Source organism: Kogia breviceps, chromosome 12 (genome assembly GCF_026419965.1).
Source record: "Kogia breviceps isolate mKogBre1 chromosome 12, mKogBre1 haplotype 1, whole genome shotgun sequence".
NCBI classification, from domain to species: Eukaryota; Metazoa; Chordata; class Mammalia; order Artiodactyla; family Physeteridae; genus Kogia; species Kogia breviceps.
The window spans coordinates 99,935,955-99,950,252 of record NC_081321.1 but is presented as its reverse complement, the minus strand read 5'-3'; the positions used below and the strand labels follow the sequence as shown (position 1 = coordinate 99,950,252).

General features: G+C 57.4%; 2 protein-coding genes across 7 annotated transcripts in view; one reads left to right on the top strand and one right to left on the bottom strand.

Annotated features, from left to right (window-relative positions):
• CERK (ceramide kinase) overlaps positions 1-8,920 on the top strand; it is a 45,691-nt gene extending 36,771 nt beyond the window's left edge. For both annotated transcript variants that reach the window (XM_059081672.2, XM_059081673.2), the window contains 5 exons: positions 1,166-1,271; positions 2,533-2,609; positions 3,245-3,450; positions 4,343-4,551; positions 6,563-8,920. In XM_059081672.2, the coding sequence (XP_058937655.1) occupies positions 1,166-1,271; positions 2,533-2,609; positions 3,245-3,450; positions 4,343-4,551; positions 6,563-6,635 (671 nt within the window). In that variant the 3' untranslated portion in view covers positions 6,636-8,920. The remainder of the gene's footprint in view (positions 1-1,165; positions 1,272-2,532; positions 2,610-3,244; positions 3,451-4,342; positions 4,552-6,562) is intronic.
• GRAMD4 (GRAM domain containing 4) overlaps positions 6,723-14,298 on the bottom strand; it is an 81,562-nt gene continuing 73,986 nt past the window's right edge. For 4 of the 5 annotated variants that reach the window (XM_067010440.1, XM_059081664.2, XM_067010441.1 and 1 more), the window contains exon 19: positions 12,137-14,210. In XM_067010440.1, coding sequence (XP_066866541.1) covers positions 14,103-14,210 — 108 coding nt within the window. In that variant the 3' untranslated portion in view covers positions 12,137-14,102. Of the gene's footprint in view, positions 8,989-12,136; positions 14,211-14,298 lie in introns of those variants that run through there. The other variant, XM_067010442.1, reaches the window with a different exon arrangement.

The window sequence follows — 14,298 nt, the reverse complement described above, 5'->3', positions numbered from 1 at the left end:
GCAGTGAGAGGCCCGCGTACCGCAAAAATAGAAAAAAAGAAAAGAAAGTTGAAATGACTCCTTGATCCATGGGCTGCAGAATGAATGTTGTGTTGTCAGGCAGGAAAACAACATGAGTGTCGTCCATCTCCCTCAGGGCTCTTGGGTGACCAGGTGCACTGTCACTGAGCAGTAACATTTGAAAGAAATCTTTTTTTCTGAGCAGTAGGTCTCAACAGTGGGCTTAAAATAGTTAGTTAATCATGTTGTAAATAGATGTGTTTATAAATGTTTATAAACAGGCTTTGTTGTTCCGTTTACAGAGCACAGGCAGAGTGGATTTAGCATAATTCTTCAGGGCCCCAGGATTTTCAGATGGCAAATGAGCACTGGCTTCAATGTAATGCTACACCCCTAACAAAAGACTCAGCCTGTCTTTTGAAGCTTTGAAGCCAGGCAGCGACCTCTCCTCTCTAGCTGGGAAAGTCCTAGATGGCATCTTCTTCCAGTAGAAGTCTGTTTCCTCTGCACTGAAAATCTGTTGTTTAGTGGAGCCACCTTCGTGAATGATCTTAGCTAGGTCTTCTGGCCCGCTGGCTGCAGCTTCTGCACCAGCCCCTGCCGCTTCCCCTGGCACGTTGATGTTATGGACGCGGCTTCTTTCCTTCAACCTCGTGAACCAGCCTCTGCTCGCTTCACACTCTTCTTCTGCAGCCCCCTCACCTCTCTCAGCCTGGGCTTGCTGGGGGTGCAGGCAGCGCGACGGACAGCGTGCCACAGTTTGCCAGAGGGACCGGCCGTGGTCTGGTGGCAGTGCTGCCTGGTCTTTGTCCTGCGTTCCTCCACGACACCAAAGTTGTGGATGACGGGGTCAAGCCTGGGGGTGCGTTGGGGGCTTCACAGGGTGGAACCTGCAGGCCACGTCGTCGAGGCCGCGACGAGGGGTCACTGGTGGCCAGGACGTCCCCTTTGCCAGTGTGGAAGGCAGCCCTGGTGACTGGGAGCCTGCAGTCCCCTGTGATGGCGGTGGCAGCTCAGCCTGAAGTGGGAGGGGGCTATGTCCTCCTGCAGACGCTGTGTCCCCAGGCAGGTGCCGCGCGCCCATGCTTTGCAGACGCTGACAGCACGCCTCCTGCACAGGCAGTGGTGCATGTGGGTGTGTCTCTCCGTCTCGCTCTGTTCGCAGGTCTGAAGACCTTCCTCTCCCATCACTGCTACGAAGGGACAGTGTCCTTCCTGCCAGCACAGCACACGGTGGGCTCCCCGAGGGACAGGAAACCCTGCCGGGCGGGGTAAGCGCTTCCCTTACGTGCGTTTCTGCTCAAACGATGAGATAGAAGCAGGACTGGCTGGCGTTTGCGCCTGCTGTGAAGTGAGTGGGCAGCACTTGGCAATGTAGACGGGAGGGGCTCGTTCCTCCTGACCGGTGGTCAGGGTCCCACGCACCCCGAGGGGGTCCTGCCGTGTCCCCCGTGCTGGGTCCTGGGTCACGGGGCGGCCCAGGGTCAGGTCTGGTCCCCGTCGTCTACCCAGCAGAGGGCTCACGCCACGCCGTCTGCTCCGGTGTGGGGGTCCGCTGTCCCCCCCTCTGGGGATGTGAGAAACGATGAAGACGAGCCCCTTATGGACACAGCTCTGTGCACGCCCTCCGGGCCCCCGTGCAGCCCCCCTGTCCCCCGCACTGGGTGGTCAGGAGAGGCCGGGCCAGGCCCCGGGCCAGCAGTGGTGGCCCCTCCGCGAGCCACGCTGCCTTGTCACCCTGTGTGTCCCTGCCGTGCTCAGCAGCGCGTGCCCGGGTTAAGCTGGGACGAGTGTCAGGTCCGTCACCTGTGCCCGCGGCCCGCACCGTGTCCCCGCCCCTCAGTCTGAGGGCGCGGAGAGGCGGAGGGGCTTTGACGGACTCGGGGGTTTTCCGTCTTTAAGTCATTCAGACGTGGGCCCTTCCTTCCCCTGGTCCTCTCCTCCTTTAAGTGAAGAGTTTGAGACCATACGATCAAACAGTTAGAGGCACGGCCTCGCCACCTCAGTTGCTGATGTGCTGATTCCACCAGCAAAAGCCCCTGGCGGCCCGTTCGACGGCCTGCGTCCGGCAGTGCCCAGGACCACAGACCCCTTTCAGACCAGCGACCACGCCCCGCGATAGCTGCTCCGAGCCGTTTACCTGCTTGTTACTGACTGGACCGAATCACCACTGTGTTTGTTACCTGTTCTGTGAAAAGGGAACAGAGTCTCAGGCCGGGAGCCCACGATGGGACCCGCACCTTGTCCTTTGCTCCGTCCTCGGGGCTGAGCTCAGCCCACTCCCCGGAGCCAACAGCCGAAGGGCCTCATGGGATGCTGTTTGCTTTTCGTGATGTTTATCAGTTTGCAAAACGGATATGTTGTCTGTGTAATTTTTAAGAGTGGCTCTGATTCTGAAGACTCAAGTTAATATGCACACAAAATATTTTTAAGCGAAGCCTCTGAAATTGAGCTTCCTATTCTATGAAAAGAGCTGAAGTGCCTTTGCAGGCTGTAGGTTACAGGCGCGGTGGTCATGTCCTTGTCCTCCAGGTGCTTCGTCTGCAGGCAGAGCAAGAAGCAGCTGGACGAGGCGCAGAAGAGGTCGCTGTACGGCTTGGAGGGCGCCGGTAACGTGGCTGGGCTGGCTCGGCCGTGCCGGGGCCTCGGGTCCCGCCCCCCCCCCCTTCTCTGCAGGGGCACCTGCTTCCACCTCAGCTCCGGGCAGAGCACGTGGTTGCCTTTGCCAGACTCTGCGGAAAAGAGGGGATTTTGTGGAAGGGCCCACCTTGCCACGTCCCTCTGAACTACTGTTGTGGCGCCAGCCAGGCGCCTGTCCCTAGAATGGTCCAGAACGGGGGTCAGCGAGTGGCCTTTCTGAGGGCTGAGAGAAAAGGAGCAGGCTCAGCAGTGCTCCAGACACAAGATACTTTCCTTCTTTTGATTTTTTTTTTCAACCATTTAAAAATGTAAAACCCATTCTTAGCTCGCAGGCCACACCCAGTCAGGTAGGTAGGTGGTGGGCCAGATTTGGCGACCCCTGCCCTAGACCGTGGTCCCAAGTCCCACGCGAGGGCCCGAGAAACAGCTCTGTCTCTCGGGAGGTGACCGCCGGGCACAGCGGCGGGCGCGGTTTTCTTTGTGTTGATGCTGAGAAGCGATCGCCTGGTGCGTTTGTAGAGACGACCCCTCCAGGTCATCTCAGGACGCCCGCCTGCCCGGCTCGGATTTAATGTAGCATCTGCGATGCTTCTTCCTGCTTCAGAGGAGGTGGAAGAGTGGAAGGTCGTCTGCGGGCAGTTCCTGGCCATCAACGCCACCAACATGTCCTGTGCTTGTCCCCGGAGCCCCCAGGGGCTCTCCCCGGCTGCCCACCTGGGAGACGGGTCTTCCGACCTCATCCTCATCCGGAAGTGCTCCCGGTTCAACTTCCTGAGGTTTCTCGTCAGGCACACCAACCAGGGCGACCAGGTGAGGGCACCGCCGCTTCCAAGTGGCCGCGTTGGCGGCCGCTTCTACCTGGGCGACCCCGGTCTGTATGTTGTAGGACCGGCTGTGAATTCACAGGGAAGAAGGACAGATTTTTCTGTTTGCATTTCACCCACTTTACAGTCTTAGTCATAGTTACTCCTTGGAAAATCTCATTTAAAAATATAAAGTCTTAGGGCTTCCCTGGTGGAGCAGTGGTTGAGAGTCCGCCTGCCGATGCAGGGGACGCGGGTTCGTGCCCCGGTCCGGGAGGATCCCACGTGCCGCGGAGCGCCTAAGCCTGTGTACCACAACTACTGAGCCTGCGCTCCAAAAAATAAAAATAAAAATATAAAGTCTTAGAGCAGAGAAACTAGGAGGCATGAATGTCTCTCTTCCTATTTAAAAACAGAACGGAGCGATGCAGTGTGTGACCTTTGTTGCCCTCGCTGGTCACTTAACAACAAAATCTTTCAGCTCCCGGAAAGGGGTTCTAGTGAACCTCTTCCAGCAAACCGTTCCTGAGTCACTGGCACCCTTGTGGTGACACGGGGCCGGGGCGGGCGAGTCTGACAGCAGCCAGACAAGTGCAACTTCTGATCAGTCTATGATTTTAGTAAAGTTTGCAGCTGTGAAATTTTTTTAAGATCTGGGCCAACAGTGTTTCTATGTGGCTTTTAAAATACTGCTTGTTAACGAGGTAAAGAACCGTGCAAGTCGCTGCTCAGTAGCCACAGAGTTCTTTACTCCGTGTCGTTCACTGTGGGTGGGAGCAGCGACCACTTCTCTTGTCCCCAGGCTGCGGGGTGAGGAGCTGCCGGGAGGCCCCGACGGCTGTCCCGCCGCCAGCGCAGCACCGCTGAGAGCACGTTTCTGTCCTGCTGTCTCTTGGTAGTTTGACTTCACTTTTGTCGAAGTCTATCGCGTCAAGAAGTTCCAGTTTGTGTCGAAGCCTGTGGAGGATGAGGACGGCAGCGTCCGGCGCCACGGGAAGAAGCGACTGGGGCAGCTGTGTGGCGACCGCCCCCCGTGCTGCTGCGCCGTCTCCAGCAGCGCCTGGAACTGCGACGGGGAGGTTCTGAGCAGCCCAGCCATCGAGGTCAGGTGAGCGAAGGTGGCCCTGGGGCTCTGTGGGCCTGGGACCCTCACAGCCTAAAGCGTGAGAGTGCGTCATAGACGTACACGTTTCCCAGGGTGAAATCCCTGGGGAGACGCCGTTACCTCAGGTTTGGAAAGATGCTGAGGGGTTGATCTTTTCACAGGATCTGAAGCCCCTCGGTTTTATTTTTCTCCTCCACACCCTGCACTGCCAGCACTGGCATTCTCTCTCTCGTCTCCTAACTACTTAAACAAACTAGCAAAGCGCCTTTGTGGGCACTTTCCAAGTCCTGGATCCGCTGACCACCCGGAGGTGCTCCGGCCCCAGGGAGCCCAGCCCGCGGCCGTGCTGTGGTCCAGGCACCAGGCCCGCCCGTCCGGCTCTGAACCTGCTGGGCCTGCTGTGTTTGGACTTGGGAATCTGAGGTCTGGTTATATGTATTTATTACATCACCAGATGAAATAGCAGTGCCAGGAACGTGGTTTTTTGCCCCATTGAAAGACACAGTAAAGGAAACTGTTTTTTAGAAAAAGGCTATTGATTGAGGCGTGCATGTAACAGTTACAAGAGACTGAGGGAGAACTGTAAAGTTCTAGAAGGATTCTGTCCTGTGACCAATGGCTTTAGGATCTTGGTCGACCTTAAGGAATCCAGACTGGACTCTCGCTGGTGACAGCAGAGTGGGTGTTAACGTGATGAGCAAGGCGGTCAGGAGCGAGCCTGTGGGCCCCCACCCGCGCTGCACGGAAGGACGGGTGGCGGGCGTGCCCTCCATGCTTCAGGACGCTGTGCATTATCCCCGTGTAGAGTCCCCACTTTAAATGGCTTCTCAACCAGCCAGCTGCTGGCCCCAGCTGGGTCTCCTGCCTGGTAGCGTCCAAGCCAAAGCCGTGGGCGGGGCCGGCTCTCCAACCTCCCCCGGCCCCAGTCTGCGTGCTCTCTGCTCTTGCGACCAGGATGCGGCCAGGGTGGCAGTGTGCGCCCTGCTCACACCTCAGGACAAGAGGCGACTCCAAGGTCACAGGCGAACCCGCCCTGCCTGCCCGTCGTGCGTGCAGGGGTTCAGCTCCTGTAGACTCATTTCACAAGTTAAGGAAACGGAATTATTTTTATTATTATTATTATTATTATTTTGGCGATACACGGGCCTCTCACCGCTGTGGCCCCTCCCGTTGTGGAGCACAGGCTCCGGACGCGCAGCCTCAGCGGCCGCGGCTCACGGGCCCAGCCGCTCCGCGGCACGTGGGATCCTCCCGGACCGGGGCACGAACCCGCGTCCCCCGCATCGGCAGGCGGACTCCCAACCGCTGCGCCACCAGAGAAGCCCCGGAATTATTTTTAATGCCAGCTTATGAATTGCTGAAAGCTAAAAAAGGCATTCTTTTGTGAGATATATCCTACACATCTTGATAAAGATTGCGCTGCCTTGAACAGCGAGTCACTTACTTATGGGGTCTTTGGGACCAACCATCTCTCCGGAGGCTGTGACGTCATTCACCAGGTCGGACGGCGGCACTGCCAGTGGGACCCGAGAGCCCACGCTGACCTCCGAGCCCCCGCTCACGTGCTGTGGCTCTCTGTGGAAGGAGGGCGCTCGGGCTGGCGTGGCGACACTTGTCTTCCGTGACCGCACATTTCCTGCATCTGCTACTTGCTCGGGCTTGCCCTTCAGGGGACCCTCCCCAGGGCCCCGTCAGCTCAGTTCTCGGAGGCCGAGGCAGGGAGAGAGGCGGCCTGTGCGTTTGTTAGCTCTGCTCGCGCTGGGGCGCTGGAATTAGAACCGGGTCTACGGGTCCCGGATCTCCACTTGGCCATCAGCCGCCCTTTGCGAAATAGGTCTCGGGAGCGTCAGGAGGTCGCTCTGCGCCCCTGGCCTGTCGCTGCCGGCTGGGACCAGAGAGCGCCACGGCGAGATCCACCGTCCTGGTGCACGAGGCCCACCTCCGCCCTCGACCAGCCGCGGGGCCGAGAGTCAGGGGACGCGCAGGGTCTAAGTGTGGCCCTTTGTCTCTGCAGGGTCCACTGCCAGCTGGTCCGGCTCTTTGCACGAGGAATCGAAGAGAACTCGAAGCAGGAGTCACACGGCTGAGACGCCGTCTCGCATCTCGGCCTTCTTGCTGTGCTTGGCAAGTGGGCACAGTATTTAAGAAAATTACTGTAGACCAATTACGCTGATAGGCATTCAAACTTAGAAATTTATTTTTGATAGTTAAATCTTGATTTTAGAAAAAATACCTTTTGTCAACAATTTTGTGGACCTAGTTGGCATTTTCAGTTCTATGTGAGTCTTTGGGTTGCGTTTCACGTAACTTATCCTCGGCGAGTGGCGCTTGTTGATTTGGGAGTGCTTGGCTTCTTAGATTTCAACCATGCTGACGGCGCAGATGTTAAAACGGCCCATTTGTGGCTCTGTCGCAGTAACTGTAGGGACAGCGCGATGTGAATGCTTTCCGTCAAGGTCACGCCACCAGGACACGAGTGTCTACGGGGTCACCGACGTGCTTGGCGGGACTCAGCCAGTAGCAGCTTGTGATCCAGTTTTGGAAAGTAGTTGGCTCTCTGCCTTTGCAGAGTCCCTGCATCTTAACTTGCGATTGAGGCTTGTGCACCGGGCCCTTTCTGTGCCGTGCGGCTACAGTGCCGTGTCACAGTCCTGCTTGAAGTGACGCTCCCAGAGTAGCCCATTCTAGTGAGTGAGAAGAACACTCCAAGTAACGATACTGTAGCTTGAAAAGTCACAGTAGTGTTTCTAGACAATCCAGCTGGGAGCCAGAACAAGTCAGGAGCTCTGGAAACGGGCAGCTTGCAAAGCTCGCGCCGGGTTTTAACTCTTTTGAGTTTGGAATCCCCGAGCTTTCTATCCGCACAGCGGGGATGCCGTAGCTGGGCTTTGTGGGGAGCCAGAAAGCAGCCGAGCGAACTGTGTGAACTCCAGACCCAGCTCCCCACCCCCAGGGGAGGGTCCCACGCCCCGGGGTCCCTTGGGCGCAGCCCCGAGTCTGTACCACGTGGTCCAGGTTTGTTCCTTTCTTATGTTCATGCTTATTTCTATATATTTATTGAAAGTTCTGGCCTTGAAACCAGAAGAGGATAAACGGTGTCCTCACTGTCAGTGTTTTCGTTCGTTTCTGCCCAAGTGCTGGGGCCTCCCTGGGCCCAGGGGCGCCCCTCGCCTGGGCCTTGTTTTGTTTGTGTTCGTGCTTCGGTGTGTGGAAGACGCGTCTAGAACAGCTTTAGTTGAACCGTGAGAGGATGCGGCTTCACCTTGGCTTTGTGAAGAGGGAGTTTGACTGTCACACGAGAGGCGGTGTGAGCGGCCGCCGCCTTTCACGCAGGGTCCAGGCAGCCACTTTAGCATCTAACAGACGTCGTTTATCTCTGGAACTCCTTTGCAGCGATTTCTATTTGGAAGTACACGTGAAATGTCCTGTTTCACCATTCAGTCCCGCCCAGGGCAGCCTCAGCAGTGGTTTTTTAGGAGACCGTGTTATTAAGTGATGGTGCAAGTTGAATGATTTGGTAACGGGCGGCTGAGAGAAAAGTCTGGGGATGAGAAAGAGAGAGGTGCTGCCGCCTTGTTGACGTTTGCCCCCAGTGGGGAGGAAGCCGAAGGCGCACGAGCTCTGTGCGGGGGACCGTGGGCGCCGTGGACGCGCCGTGGAGTTGAGTGCGCTGCTCCACCAGGGTCCCCGAGAGGGTCTCCAGTCTTCATCGTCCCTGGGAAGTGTTTCAATCACTGGCCTGCCCTGAAATGCACTGCCAATTGTAGAAAAACCATCCAGGCCAGAGGGTAAGCATTTCACGTTCGGGAAGAAACCCCGCCACGCCACATGGTTCCCGCGTGCCTTGGTGACATTCACCGACCGCTTGCTGACATTCAAAGTGGCAGACCTTGGAGCTGCCCCTGGAGGTTGTGTGGCTGTCCGAGGACCGCCCCGCCCCGGGAGCTGTGGATGTCCCGCCCGCCGGGACTACTTCCTTTCAGACCTTGCGGCGCGTGAGGACCCTGAGTGGAGCGACCCCAGTGCCTGCACTGCAGGATTTTAAGAAAAAATCAGAACTGATGGCTGGAGAGTGAAAACCTGGGGTCGCTGAGCAGCGTTAGTCTAGGTTGGTAACCGCCTGTGTGGCCCGTTGGTGCAGCGGTTAGGCCGGACCCCCCTCCCGGTCATCCTGATGGCGAGCGAGGGCGGCGCGTGCCAGGCCCTGGGAGGGCGGCTGGCTCTGGCCTTACTGCAGCCCCGCGTAACTGGGCGGTGCGGGCAGAGAGTGGCTTAATTTCCCTGCTAGTCTTGCTGGCTTCAAGATTAGAAAACGGTGAAATTTGCTCTGATATGTTTCAGAAGACAAATAAAGTTGTTACTTTGGGCAGGACGTAGCTTCTTTTTTCTCTTACCAGTTTCCTGTTGTTTTTCAAAGCAGAGTATTTTTTGTGAAAACACCTACAATTTAAAGAACAAGGGTAAGATGAACAAGAGTAAAATGGGGTACCTCCCACGCATGCCCAGAAATTGAACTTCACCCCCAAGCTCCGTGTGCCCTTGTGGACTGAGCCTCCCCTGCCTCCACCGAAGAGGTAACTACTGTTTCCAAATTTGAGGGTATCATTTCCTTGCTTTACCCATGAGAGGGGGTCAGAATGTGGCGGCCCCACATGTGCCACTTCGGCATAAGGGCTGTTCTGAGCGGAAGACAGTTAAGAAGTGGCAGATGCCAAAAAGAGCTCTCTGCCCTCCCCATCTGCCTGAAAGGACGTACCTTCCTCTTGGTGAGGGTGTGCCCCTCTTCTCTCCTGGGCCCCCTTTGTCCCTGGAGACAAAGTTAGCACTGAGGTGGTGCTGCGCAAACCAACCTTAATAAAACAGCGCTTCTCCTCCGTTAGCTTCTCCATATAAAATTCCCCAATACGTTAACTTTACCCTAGAAGCCCAAACTCCCTTTCCTTTGTTTTGTCACTTCTTGTCAAATTTATTGCCCTTTATTAAAATCCATATAAGGCCCTGGGTCTGACCACCTCTTTGGGTCTCCACTGCTTTTCTACAAAAAAAAATTAAATATTAGCATTAGATAAAAATTGTATGCCGTTTCTTCTAATTTGCCTTTGGTCAGTTTAATTCACAGACCCCAAGAGCAGAACCTAAAAGGGTAGAAGAAAGGTGTTTTTTTTTTTTCCTTCCCCTACTGTTTATTGTTTATATTCTCAGACAGTATAGTTTTTCAGGTTTTGCTCTTTATATAAAGGCATCCTAGCGTGTCATTTTCTGTATCCTGTTTCATTCTGTGGGTATTAAGAAGACGTTTTCATCATGAAACTGAATTTTCCAGTCTATGAACATCGCATCTATTTCCCGTTATGTAAGTCCTCGTTCGCATCTTTCAATACAGGTTAATAATTTTTCCATATGTCTCTTAGTTTTGTTTAGATTTGTTCTTAAAAACCTCCTATTTTGAGGCTGTTATCCTTTAAAAGTTTTGTTTTTATGTGGAAATGCAGTGGCTTTTTATGTATCAGATTCTATCCAGAAAAACTTGCCTCTTACTTTTCTGCGGATTTGGGGGCTTTCTATAGTCACAGATATTTGAACATCAGCCTTTGCAATCTCACGGGCGCTGTGGCGCCAGCCTTTGACAGTGGAGGACACGGGTCCACAGCAGGAAGGGGCTGGGCTTCCCGGCTCCAGTGTGTTTGGGGGGCAGATCTCCGCGAGCCGGGCAGCTTTCCCACACACGAGGTGGGGGGGTCTCCCGGACCCTCAGCTCCCAGGCAGAGGCTGCTCCCTAAGATTCCGGCGGCCTTCAAGGTCACCTCACCCTTCACTCCAGTCTCTGTTACAGCGAATGATGTTGGACGCAGTTTGCCCATTGGTTAAATACTGTGGGGAGGACAATATTACAATCCTTGGTTCATCACAAGCGCCCCTCTTTGGTCAGCGTGTGACCTTATTTATTTACCCATTGTACAGTCATAAAATTCACACACCAAATGCTGTGTTATTAACAGTAAGTACCTGTGAAGAGAACCTCGATTCAAGAACAAGAACGTTCATTTCCTTTTTCCCTCTGTGTTCCTGTCTCCCCTTTCCACACCCGCTACCCTGGGGTGACTCTGCTCTCCTGATTTGCAGCCAGCGTGGTGGCTTCTGCTGGGAGCCCTACTGGGGCTCTGTCTCCTCAGGAACAAAGGCCCAAGTTCTACAGGGGCACCATGGCCCCTTTTTTTTGGTCCCATGGACCCCCAGGTAAAAGGTAAAGCCAAGAGCAGCCTTCAGAGCCGTGCCCTGAAAGGCACACAGTGAAACATACAGGCCTGCGGAGGAAACCACGGGGACTGAAGAAGGTTGCTGGGCATTTTCAGCAGTGACCGGCCTCGTGTGTGCTGCTTTACCGACACGTGAAATAACGAAACCTCTGCACAACGCGTGAATCGGGGCCGTTACCTGGGGAGGCCCACCTGCGCGGCGGGTGGGAGTGTGCACCACCCACGCCCTGAGCTCCCGACCCTTCCTCACCCCCACGTCTCCCTCCAGGGAGCAGGGTTCGCTGTGGACGAGAGGGCAGCCGGAGGCACGGGCATCGGGCTGGCCCCGCGGGGCCAGGGGCGCGCGTGGGCGGTCGGAAGAGGGCCCGCCACAAAGAGGGGCAGAAGCTGAGTGGGAACTTCAGGCGTAGGTGGGGGACTAGGGGGTTACTTTGGCTGCAAAATCACAGCCTGGGTGTGTCGTCAGGAGAGTCACTGGCGAGGGGACGGCACTCCCGGGGGTGTCTGATGTCTGCCAGGTTCCCCAGGGACCGCTGTCCTGTCACTGCTGTGTCCAGCGCCTAGGACAGCGCCAGGAGTGGATGGATGGACAGGTGGATGGATGGATGGATGGATGGATGGATGAAGGGATAGGCGGACGGATGTGGTATCCAAGGCCGCCCCCCCTCACTGCGGAGCTGGCCCACTGGACCTGGTTTCCGTCCAGCTCTGGCCACTCCGAGGGGCCTGGGCAGGCCTCTGCCTCCCAGGGGCTCAGGGTGCAGGGGGCTGGGGGCCCTTAGGTGTCTCCAGCACAGGTCAGTGTGCGACCTTGGTGGTCTCAGAAGCCAGGCAGCTTCCTGCATCCCTGTGTGTCCAGTGCCAGCAACTGGGCCAGCTGAGCCACGAGCGCTACTAAGGATCCCCCTCGGTCTCAGACCTCAGGGAGGGCTGCAGGCAGCAGCTGGTCCCAGGGATGCCCACGGCCCCTGAGGGGAGGCGCCTCTGGGCGGGGCCAGGACCCGTACCCCAAACTGCAAGTGCTGCTTCAGCCCCATCCCTGAGCTCCCCCCACCCCCGTGGCATGTGCCAGCCCCTGGACGCTCCTCCCCCACTGGCCACCACCCATCCTCGGCTCCCTTCTTCTGGAAGCTGGGCCCCCGCCCCCCTCGCAATGTCCACAGCTTCCCCTGCCCCCAGTCCACTCCCTGGGTGCCAGTCTCCCTCCAAGGCCTGGGTGCTGAAGTCCCCCCTGCCCTCCAGTGGTACGGCGAGGGGCCAGTGGTGCCAGCCTGTGCCACTCGATGCCCACGGTGCGCAGGGACCCTGCCAGGAAAACTGAGCCCCCGACCTTAGCACAAAGCCTTACAAGTTTATTTAAATAAAAATTTATAATTTATACAAGACTTTTTCTTTAAACAGGTTTTCTTAAAAAAATGTTACAGGGGCATTTTTTTTCATCCGTTCTTCACACAGTACAATCCTTTTGTTGAACAAAAGTCACACTGGTGATGAGTATTTACAGATCCAAAATAGACTCGAGCTCCAGACATAAAAAATCTAACATTCATTCTAGCTCAGTGATTAGTGGCAGAAATTAAACATCTGCCCAGATGTACACAACTCAGTAAAACTCCAGGCTCTCCCCGGCAGGGGCCCTGGGCTTCCCAAGAGGGACCTGCCGTGGGCCGCTGTGCAGCTGGGGACGGCCGCCCCGGACGTGGTCAGTTTTCATCTCCCTTGCTCCTCAGAAGGGACTCAAACCAAACCACGCCACTCTGACGGAAGCAAGTCCGTTCCACGCAGGGACAAGCCCACAGTGCGTGGGGACAGAGCCCCACGGTGCTGACGGGGACACGTGTCGAGCCCACAGCAGCCCCGGGGAGTGCAGCTTGAGCAGCACCCACGGGTGTCGCCCCGCAGTCACCCTGGGCTAGTTCAGGGCCCACCCTACCTTGCCCCGGGCACAGAGGGGGTCCCACTGGGTGTGTACCCACAGCCACCACCACCCCAACTCGGTCCGCCTGCACCGACTGTGGGGCAAAGCCCAGGTCTCGGGCGGACTCTGCCTTCGTCTCTGGAAGGTCACAAGACACCGACACCAGGGAGGGAGACCAGGAGCTGGGCGGCCACCGCAGGGCCCCCGGGAACTGGGCTGGGGCGTGTGCTTGTCTGGCTGGTGGGCGTGGCTCCCGAGCGCACTCCGCGGGGTCCCCCCACCAAGAAGTGACAGGAGTGACGCCACCGAGTCGCCCGCCCAACCAGCAAATGGGGAGCAAAGGTAAAAATTACGTCTGAAAAACGGTACAAAAATAAGAAAAACAGCTTGCTCTCTGTAAAAAATATAATCTTCTGTTTCTTCAAAAAACAACGATCTCCGTGACACCCAGAGGGCTCAGGACAAGCCGAGGGACCGGAGGTGCCCGTGTCAGGAGTGTGCCGAGCGGGGGTGGCCCCGCCGTCTCCTGGGCGTGTCCGTCCCCGTGGGACGCCGGCTTCGGGGAAGGGCCGGGCCTGCGAGACGCGACGCGCGCGCTGACCTCCCCGAGGGCGAGGCTCTCTCCCCTCCCCGCCGAGTGTGTGCAGGCACCAGGGGTGCGGACCCCGACCTCTGGGCTCTCTGCTCGCGGTCACTCCCCAAAGCCGGCTGACCTCCCCAGCGTCCCTGCACAGCCCCCATGGGCAGGCCCTCTGCCAGCCTGGCCGCCCCGCACTCCAGCCTGAGGCGCTCTGGTCCACTCCCACCCCGGCACAGCCGCCTGGAGGCGGGGGCGGCCCCGAGGCTCGGAGCACCCCCGAAGCGGCTGTCCTCCTGGGCCTCCGCATCCTCCTGAGGAGCTGATCTCGGGCCCCCGGCCAGCTGCTCAGCACCGCGCTCCCACGACGTGCACGGGAGTCTCCCTAAAGGGCGGTCCCGTTCATGGCACTGGCCAGGGGCCCCCACGTCGCCTGTCGCCGGCGTCTTTCACCCCGGGGAGGGCGCCGTGTGCTCCTCGTATGGCTTTGGTGTGGCAGAGCTGCTGGCCTCCAGGAGCCGGGGTGCGGCTGCGCCGGTCTCCACCCGGTGGGGACAGAGAAGGCGCAGCTGTGCTCGGCGGTGTGTCCTGCGTGTCATCCTTCCCGGTGGCCTTGCGTCCACAAGACGCGCCCTCGAGAGTCCCGACCCCTGACCCAAGGGGTCTGTAAAACGCAGGGTCAACACAATAGAAACCACAGATCAGGGGGTTATTGCAAAAGAGCACGAGGATGTCCGATTTTTCTCCACTACCGAATTGTTAAAAAAAGAAAAACTCCCAGCGACGTCACGGCGAGCCAACACTAGCTGTCGCCGCCCGATGCCGCCGCCGCCGCCGTGATCTTCATGTACTGGCTGAAGATGGTCTCGAACGCCTCGTCTCTGTGCACCATGGCGCCGAACACGAGCGGCTGGCGGGGAGAGGAAGCACGAGCGGCGCGTCCGCGCGTGGCCAGGTGCACACGGAGCCCCCCCGCACCCAGCACCGGCGCTAGGCCA